The sequence below is a fragment of the Dromiciops gliroides genome, chromosome 4, assembly GCF_019393635.1.
Source record: "Dromiciops gliroides isolate mDroGli1 chromosome 4, mDroGli1.pri, whole genome shotgun sequence".
In the NCBI taxonomy this organism is placed as follows: Eukaryota; Metazoa; Chordata; class Mammalia; order Microbiotheria; family Microbiotheriidae; genus Dromiciops; species Dromiciops gliroides.
The window spans coordinates 197,172,885-197,182,741 of NC_057864.1; the positions used below are offsets into that span (position 1 = coordinate 197,172,885).

General features: G+C 45.2%; 1 protein-coding gene across 1 annotated transcript in view; it reads left to right on the forward strand.

The window, feature by feature from the left end:
• Positions 1 to 8,423, forward strand: part of QRICH2 (glutamine rich 2) — a 33,570-nt gene extending 25,147 nt beyond the window's left edge. Inside the window, exons 18-21 of the mRNA XM_044003287.1 lie at positions 2,658 to 2,858; positions 3,639 to 3,789; positions 4,444 to 4,528; positions 8,317 to 8,423. Of these exons, the coding sequence (XP_043859222.1) occupies positions 2,658 to 2,858; positions 3,639 to 3,789; positions 4,444 to 4,528; positions 8,317 to 8,423 (544 nt within the window). The remainder of the gene's footprint in view (positions 1 to 2,657; positions 2,859 to 3,638; positions 3,790 to 4,443; positions 4,529 to 8,316) is intronic.
• The last annotated feature ends 1,434 nt before the right edge of the window (positions 8,424 to 9,857 follow it).

Here is a 9,857-nt window from a genome sequence, read left to right on the forward strand (position 1 = left end):
CTCAATTCTTAGCCTCTACCAAGAGTTGCTATAAATATTTTTTGTACAATTTTTCCCCCTTTTCTCTTTTTCATGATTACTATTGTTAACTGTTTCCCTTCCATCCTATTCCCTTCCCCATGATATTTATTCTATTATCCATCTTCTTTCATCCTATCACTCTTTTTGTTTTTGTTTGTGGGGCAACGGGGGTTAAGTGACTTGCCCAGGGTCACACAGCTAGTAAGTGTCAAGTGTCTGAGGCCACATTTGAACTCAGGTACTCCTGAATCCAGGGCCAGTGCTTTATCCACTGCACCACTGGCCGCCCCCCATCCTATCACTCTTCAAAAGGGATTTGCTTCTGTCTGTCCCCTCCCCCACTCTGCCCTCCCTTCTTTTGCCCCTCTCTCTTTATCCCTTTCCCCACATATTTTCCCGCTGGGTTATAGAGATTACTCCACCCAATTGAGTATTCCCTCCCTGAGCCAATTCTAATGAGATTGAGGTCTTTGAGCCAATTTTGATGAGTGTTAGGCTCATTTACTGCCCAGATTAAATAGATTACTCCACCCAGTTGAGTGTGTCTGTTAGTCCCTCCTTGAGGCAGCTCTGATGAGTTTAAGATCTTTGAACTTTTTCTGATGAGTGTAAAATTCATTTACTGCCCTGTTCCTCTCCCATCTCTTCCCCTACTCCATAAGCCTTTTCCTGTTACTTTCATGTAGGATTTTGCTTCTGCCCTTCCCCCTCCCCCAATGAATTCCCTTCACCCCTCAATTTAACCCTAAAGATGTTATCATCTAGCTAAGTGACACAGTGGACAAATCATCACCCCTGGACCCAGGGGGATCCCAGCCAAAACCCAGCCTCAGACACAAGACAGTCGCCCACTGTACAACCCCAGGTATGTCCCCCAGCTCCAAATTTTTTTTTTTTTATGGTTCTCTAGGGTCTTGTATTTGAAAGTCAAATTCGCCATTCAGTTCAGGTCTTTTCATCACAAAGATCTGAAAGTCTTCTTTTTCATTAAAGTCCCATTTTTTCTGCTGAAAGATAATGCTGAGTTTTTCTGGGTAGGTGATTCTTGGTTGTAATCCCATTTCCTTTGCCCTTTGGAATATCATATTCCATGCCCTCCAGTTCCTTAATGTAGAAGCTGCTAGATCTTGTGATATCCTGACTGGGGCTCCACAGTACTTGAATTCTTTCTTTTTGGCAGCTTGCAATATTTTCTTCTTGACCTGAGAGTTCTGGAATTTGGCTATAATATTCCTAGGAGTTTTCCTTTTGGAATCTCTTTCTGGAGGTGATCGGTGGATTCTTTCAATTTCTATTTTAGCTTCTTCTTCTAGAATTTCAGGGCAGTTTTCCCTGAGAATATCTTGGAAGATGATGTGTAAGCTCTTTCCTTGATCATGGTTTTCAGGTAGACCAATAATTTTCAAATGATCTCTCCTGGACCTATTTTCCAGGTCAGCAGTTTTTCCAAGAAGATATTTCACATTGCCCTCTATTTTTTTATTCATTTGGATTTGCTTTATTGTGTCTTGGTTTCTCATAAAGTCGCTGGCTTCCATTTGTTCAATCCTAATTCTTAGGCAATTATTTTCATCAGAGAGCTTTTGTACCTCCTTTTCCATTTGACTTTTCAAGCTAATTTTATCTTCAAAGTCCTTTTTGAGCACCTCTATGGCCTGAGACCAATTCATATTTTTCTTGGAAGCTTTAGATATAGGGGCCCTGATGTTGACATCTTCCTCTGAGGGTGGTCCTTGGTCTTCCTTGTTACTGAAGAAACTTTCTATGGTCCTCACCTTTCTCTGTCAGCTCATCTTGCCTTTCTTTTACTAGACTTTTAGCTCCTTAAAGTGAGGCACTGTTTCCAGGCTGCAGTATCCCAAGCTTCAGAAGTCCCAGGTGGTATGATTTAAGGAGAATCAGGTTCTTCCCTCACCAGGCCTGTTTCCTGGTCCTAGATGACCCCAGACCAACTTGCCAATCAACCAGCTTTGTGTGTTGTGGTTGTTAGCTCCCACAAGCCTGTTCCCCTCCCCAACCTGGGCCACTTCTACCCAAGCCTACCTCCTGGTTCTCAGCAGGGGTGTAAAATCCAAGTTCTGCCTTAGTACCAGCATAGACCCCTGTAGTCTCTCCCCTGCCCAGGGCTCAGCCCACTCACCAGACTGTGAGCTTAGTTCCAGGTGACCATATTGACTTTTTTTTTTTTTGGTGAGGCAATTGGGGTTAAGTGACTTGCCCAGGGTCACACAGCTAGTAAGTGTCAAGAGTCTGAGGTCAGATTTGAACTCAGGTACTCCTGAATCCAGGGCTGGTGCTCTATCCACTGCGCCACCTAGCTGCCCCAGACCATATTGACTTTTAAGGCATATGCTACTTGTATTTCTTTTGTCTCTCCCATACTGCCAACTACAGTGTCGGGCACACAGTAGGTATCCAATAAAGACGAGAATGCAATAGAATTGAATAGAGGGTTTCTGACAGAGGCTTCTATTGTTTAGGAAAGTGAAGTTGTATCCAGGAATGCAACCCTAACCTGGTCTCAGAAATAACCAGCCTGGTTCCAATTTAGGGTTAGGGACAGGGTGAAGGGGTTGGACCACATCCCATAGTTTGCTTTAGGGCGAAGTCTAATATCCCCTCTCTCTACTCCCCAGCATGAGGTTGGGCACCGCTTTCCAACGAATGGAGCTGGGACAGCTGGAACGGAGTGTGGGCCGCCTGCACTCCATGCACTCCAAGATGCTCATGGACATAGAAAAGGTCCAGATTCACTTTGGAGGCTCGGTCAAGAGCAGCAGCCAGATGATCAGGGAGCTGATCCAGGCCCAGTGTCTCGGTTCCTCCTACTACAAACGGTAGGATGGATGACAGGAGGGCAGGGTCCCTCCCCACCCCAAACCCTTTACCGTGAGGAGCTAGGTTTAAGAGGAGGGTGCTTAGACATGAAACAGAAGTCCTGGGATAACCCTTGCCATCCTGATAAAGGATCTGGAATGTTGCAGCACACCGCCCCCCCCATCCCACAGGGTTCTGTATGCCCTACTCCCTCCCCCACTGCTGGGGAAAAAATTGAAGTTTCTGTGTCTATCCAAATAAACAGAGAGGATGAGAGGGATGGAATGCAGTCACCTTTCTTTGCTCATTTTTTCCCCATATACTCTGTGTGTGTGAGAGAGAGATTTGTGTTGATGATGCATTTTTTTGTTTGGGGGTATATCAGTCACCCAGTAGTTAATGTTAAGGACCTACTATGTTCCAAGCACTGTACTAAGCATTGAGGAGACAAAGAAAGGAAAAAAAGGAAACAAAAACTTCAAAACAACAAAACCAGTGTGTGTGTCCCGGTTCACAACACCCCTTGACGACAGCTCTCCTGACTGGGATATGGCCCTTTTTGTGCTATTTATTTTTATGCTATTTTATGCTAAAAAGTATTTTTGTGCCTCCTGCCAATCCATGAGCCTCCCCCTTCTCTCTTCTGTGGGCAGGGGATGATAGAGTAGCCATCAGCCTCTGACTCCCTAAAGAGAGCTGTTCAACTGTCTCCTACCATCCCTGCAGGGTGAGTGTTACATCCTGCTCCATCACCCCAGTTTTGGTTCCCTCATGACCCCGTGGGCTGTTGTCTCTTGTAGGATTCAAGATATGCCAGATTACTCCTACATGTCAGTACCTCGTCGTTGTGGTGGAAGCCATACGCTTACCTTCCCCTACCGACGCTATGCCCGCCTACAGCACCTGGCTCAGTGTGTCTACCCTACAGAAGATGTACAGGCCTCCTTGAAGGTATGGGGAGGATCAGCTGGAGCCAGAACTGCATGGGAAGGGGGCATGGGAAGACAGGACTTGCCTGCCTTAGAACCATAGACCTTAAGGTGAAGAAAGCACTTGTGTCTCTCAAGCTTCACTCACAGGAAGTTCTCACTTCCCTCGACATTCTAGCATGTCTTCTTGAAGCCATAGGGATGGCTATGTTCATGGAGTGGGTGGAAGGGGCTAGCAGAGAGTTGTAGTCCCCCTACCTTTCTTCTAGTCCACGAGTTCTTTTGTTTGTTTGGTTGATTTTTTTGTACTTTGTTGTTGTTGTTGTTGTTTTGCAGGGCAATGAGGGTTAAGTGACTTGCCCAGGGTCACACAGTTAACATAGTCCAGGAGTTCTTAACCTGGGGTCCATGACTTTAAAAACAATTTTAAAAATATAAGTATGTATATATATATATATATATATATATATATATATGTCACTATAATCGATTTCCTTTGTACTCCTGTATATTTTGTTTTTTGCATTTGAGAACAGGAGTCCATAGAGTTTTTTGTCTATGACACAAAAAGGGTTAAGAACTCCTGATGTAGATATGGGTGGCTGATGCAAGTTGGCAGTTTGAGGATGGGAGGTCTTGGGCACCAGCGTGGTGATGTGGAGGTGTGTGTTTGCAGCATGAGGTGGATATCTTGGGCCTGGATGGACATATCTACAAAGGACGGTTAGAGACAAGGCTGCCTGGAATCCCAAATAAGGAAGGTGAGTATCCAGGTAGCACAGAATCACCTGTGGTCCTACACTGTGGGGTGGGCGGTCAAGCCCTGGGGCTAGGTTAAGCTAACTTTTCCAGGCAGGTGAGGCAGCACTAAAGAACACTAGATCTCTGGGCAATCAATCAATAAACATTTATTAAGCACCTACTGTTTGCTGGGCACTGTGCTAAGCACTGAGGCTATAAAAAAAGGCAAAAGACAGTTCCTGTCCTCAAGGAGCTGACAATCTAACAGGAGAGACAACATACAGACAAATATATGTGTGTGTGTGTATGTATGTGTGTATACACACATATATATGTGTGTATAGATGTATCTACACATACATATGTACATGCATATGTATATATGTATGTACACATGTACATATGCATTGTGTTTGTGCATATGTATGTGTTTGTATATATGTATATAGGTGTGTGTGTATATATATGCTAAAAACGGGATAAATAGGAAGTAACAGAGAGAAGGCACTGGAATTAAAAGGGGTTGGGGAAGACACCTATAGAAAGCAGAAGTTTATTGGGACTTAAAGAAAGCCAGGGAGATCAGTAGTTGGAACAGAGGGAGGGAGGGAGAATGTTGCAGGCAATGGAGACAGCCAGAGAAAATGCCTAGAGCTGAGAAATAGAGGGTCTTGTTCGTGGAACAGCCAGAAGGCTGGTGTCAGGGAGTAGTAGGGTGTAAGAAGATTGGAAAGGTGGGAAGATTTAGGAAGGGCTTTGAATGCCAAGCAGAGAGGTTTGTGTTTGATACTGGAGGGGAGAGGGAGCCACTGGAGTTGACTGAATGGGGGGTGGGGAAGTGTGACAGGAACAGGTCTGCTTTTAGAAAAATCAGTTTTATGACCGAGTGAAGAATGGATTGGAGTGAGGAGGTAAACTTGAGGCGGGCCGATCCACCAGCAGGCTCTTGCAAAAATCCAGGCCAGCACTAGAGTAGTGGCACCATCAGAGGAGTGAAGGCTGTGTATTGCAGAGATGAAACTGAAAGGCCTCGGCTTTGTTTCCTACTACCAGCATCACCCTCTCTCTATTACAACATGCAAAAAATGCATCCTACGGATGGTCCTACGGACCACATGCCCAAGCACAGAGATTACTTAAGAGGGATAGATCCTGCAACCTCTGCTCCTCAGCAAGTACACTAGTGTCCTCATAGGGGGAGGATCCCCATGTGCTGGTTCTCCAGCATATAACATTTAGACAGTATTATGTAGTAGAAGAGTTAGGACTTTGAGTTGGGGGCTCAAACCCCAATTCTGTTACTTACTACCTGGGTCAATGTAGGCAGTCATTTCCTTGCTCAGCCTTGGTTTCCTTTTCTGTAAAAGGAAGTAATTGGACTAGAGCTTCCTAAGAACCCTTTCAGCCCTAAACCTTTGATCCCAAGAGCCACACTCTTTGCCCCTTGGGCTTACAGTATAACGGGGCAGGTAGGTGGCACAGTGGATAGAGTGCTGGATCCTGAAGTCAGGAAGATTCATCTTTAAGAGTTCAAAGCTGGCCTCAGACACTTACTAGCTGTGTGACCCTGAGCAAGTTACTTAACCCCATTTGCCTCAGTTTCCTCATCTGTAAAATGATCTAGAGAAAGAAATGGCAAACGACTCCAGTATCTCTGCCAAGAAAACCCCAAATGGAGTCACAAAGAGTCCTACATGACTGAAAAATGACTGAAAAAACAATTACTAACAGGAAACAAGACAGCAGGTCCTTAATCATCAGCTTCACAGCTGTCGCTTTTGCCCATGGACCCCTACAAGTGACCATGTCTGACCTTCTGCTTGGCACTGACCTCTTTCCCTACTGCTCATCTTTTTCATACCTTTCCTGCTACTACATCCAGGTCCTATGAAGAACAAACCAAAGAATATCTGTCCTGTTGGACAAAGCAGGCAATCCCCCTCAAGACCGCAGAGTGCTCAGATGATGGTGGCCTCTATGGCGGGTAATTATTGGGCTACTTCTCCTGAGTTCCCTCCCCTTCTTACCCCCAATTCTGGGCCCCTTGGCTCAGGCTCCTGCCCTGGACTCTGGCACCTCAAGGAGGGAGGGCTATGAGTACTGCAGAAAGAGCATTCAAGGGTTGGCAAAGATGGGGTGGAGGGTCAAGACTGGGCTTGTCTGAGGTACTTCTTGGTCCTGGCTTCTGCAGACTGATGTGCGGGATTTTGCCTCAGGACAGGTTGTTCTGGGAGATTGGTTGGTACTAGTTTTAAGTGGTGGCTGAGGGGTGGGTCTGGATGTATGGGTAGATGGGCGGTGGGAGTCAGTAGTTAAGGTTCATTCCACAGGCCCCAGAACAACCAGGCACTTCCTTGTCCACAGAATGGTTTCCTCCCCCAGGCTCCCCAAGAAGCAGTGTTGTCTAGAGAGCAGAGCTAAGAGTAATGGGTGGGGGAATTACAGAAAGGCAAAGTGAGGCTTGATGAAAGGTAAAACTTCCTAACCAGGCTCTACCAAAGTGGTCTGAGCTGTAAAAGAATTTGTCGGGTGTGTTACCAGAAGATTCATTATAATTATTACTATTTTTGGTGAGGCAATTAGGGTTAAGTGACTTGCCCAAGGTCACACAGCTATTAAGTGTCAAGTGTCTGAGGCCAGATTTGAACTCAGGTCCTCCTGAATCCAGGGCTGGTGCTCTATCTACTGTGCCACCTAGCTGTCCTTACCAGGAAGATTCTTGCTCATTTATGGGCTGGTTGAGATGGTTTCTGAAGTCCCTTTGAGCTCTAAGGTTCTGGGACTCTGTGACTCTGTGACTCTGTGACTGAGCCCTATCTCCTGGGTCCTCATGGCCTGGGTGGTCATTAAAGGAGGCTCTTACAGAAATATGGGGAGTAGTGAAAAGAACACTGGACAGCAGTGAAAAGAACAGGGTCTCTGTACCTGCTCTGATACCAGTTAACCACCGTGTGTCCTTAGACAAGTTAATTCTCTTCTAGGTGAATTGAGAATCTTGGCCTAGAGGAGGAAAAATGTCCCGTGGCTAGAAGTTAGGCCCACTGGGGTCTGCCTGGGACTCCTTGAGAAAGGAAATAGTAACTGACTCCTATTTCCCAGGCCTCTAACACAATTTCAGACTGTTCCCTTCTTCCCTAAGGTCCTAGGGCATGTATATTTAAGAAGGAAACTTAGTCTTAGCCCTGTCATCTTCACTCCCACAGGAGTTGTAAACAACATTTAGTGGGATGTGTAAAAATATGGGGGGGGGGCCCACAGTTAGGTGGCACAGTGGATAAAGCCCTGGATTCAAGCGGACCTGAGTTCAAATCCGGCCTCAGAGACTTGATACTTACTAGCTGTGTGACCCTGGGCAAGTCACTTAACCCTCATTGCCCTGCACTAAAAGAAAAAAAGATACATGGGAGGCTGAGCTTAGAAGAAATTCCTATACCAACAAGCGGTGTGAATTTTATCCAAAAAGGGTCCCTAAAAGAATTTTGGGGGGCTATTTATTTTGTATTCCCCAAGGAATAAAGGAGATCCTTTTTTTTTTTTTGCTTAAATTAAGGGGTGGAGGCTCAGAATTTACAACTTGTACCGCCCAAAACACTGACTTTACCCTAAACTTGAGGTTTGCCCTACAACTCTGTGCTCATTTTTGTGGCCAGTATGTCCCCCTGCCCTGTTGGGCCTACTAAGCAGGGAAAATTACTTAGCATGTTTCTAAGTGTCATTTTCCCGGACTCTGCCCCCTCTCAGAGATTAACTAGGTAGTATAGAGAAGGCGCCAGCAATCTTAACCCCCTGTTGTTTGTTGTCTCTCCAGCCCAGCAAACGAAGGGCAGACCTGTCTCCTCTCAGGGGCGCCTCACGCAGCTTAATGCCACGCACCCACCAAGCCCCACAACTGTTAACCCCAGTAACCTCCCCTAACAGATTAGAGGATGTTTATTGAGGTGTACATGGATCTCCTCTACTCCGCCCTGGATAAAGACCAAGCAGGGATACCTCAGGCCTCAGAAAAACCTACCTTCATGCATAGTACTTGCCAATAAATGTTTGCAAAGAAGATGACTGAGTGTTTAAGTTCAGCCACGGAGGGTGGGGGGTGGATGAATATATGGTAACAGTCAAGATGGTACTCCTTAATTCAAATAACACAAAACTATCCTGTAGCCACCAGAAACCACAGACCAGAATGGAATCATGTATTCTGAAGAGCAAAGGAGTGGAAGATGCAGCCCAAAGAGATGTAGTCTGCAAATCTGAGTCAAATTAGCAATAAAAAAAAGGGTGGGCATTCATTGAGAGAGATATTTAGGGGCAACTAGGTGGCACAGTGGATAAAGCACTGGCCCTGGATTCAGGAGGATCTGAGTTCAAATCTGACCTCAGACACTTGACACTAGCTGTGTGACTCTGGGCAAGGCACTTAACCCTCACTGCCCCAGCAAAAAAAAAAAAAGAGAGAGAAAGAGATTTGAAGCATTCCTACAAAAGAAAACAAAGAAATGAGCAGATTATTTGCTTTGCAAATACATCAAAAACAGAAACTTTAAAAAAATGAGCAAACAAATGCAGCAACCAAAGGAAATGCAAGTAGTAAAATAAATTACCCGGGAAAAAGAAAGAGGGAAAAATAGAAAAAGACACCTATAAGATTAAAAACCACAACCCCCTCCCATGCCCCCCACAGTAACAAAAGAACCATTAAGAGATTTCTTTCTTTTTTTGATGACAATCTGGGTTAAATGACTTGCCCAGGGTCACATAGCTGGTAAGTGTCTGAGGCAAGATTTGAATTTGGATCTTCTAGACTCCTAGGCTAGTACTCTATCCACTGCACCACCTAGCTGCCCTTCTTTCTTTCTTTCTTTTTTTTGAGGCAATAGTGGTTGAGTGACTTGCCCAAGATCACACAGGTAGTGAGTATCTAAGGCCAGATTTGAACTCGTCTACCTGATTTTAGGGCCAGTGCTTTATCCACTATAACACCTCCTTGCCCCTCTTTCTGTTTTTGTTTTTTCCAGGGCAATGAGGGTTAAATGACTTGCCCAGGGTCACACACCTAGTAAGTGTCAAGTGTCTGAGGCCACATTTGAACTCAGGTCCTCCTGAATCCAGGGCCAGTACTTTATCCACTGCTTCACCTAGCTGCTTCCCTTCTTTCTTTCAAAAAAAAGAAAAGATGCAAAGGAGAAAAGGATGAAAGTAGATCTTAAATAGAAGTGATGGTGAAGGAAGAGGAATCAAACACCATGGGTTAAATCTCACATCACCTTCCACCACACTCAACAAAAAGAAAGCGCTTCCTTGCTGCTTACTCTAGTCTTATAGTTGTAAATTGATAGTCTCTCTTTGAGATAG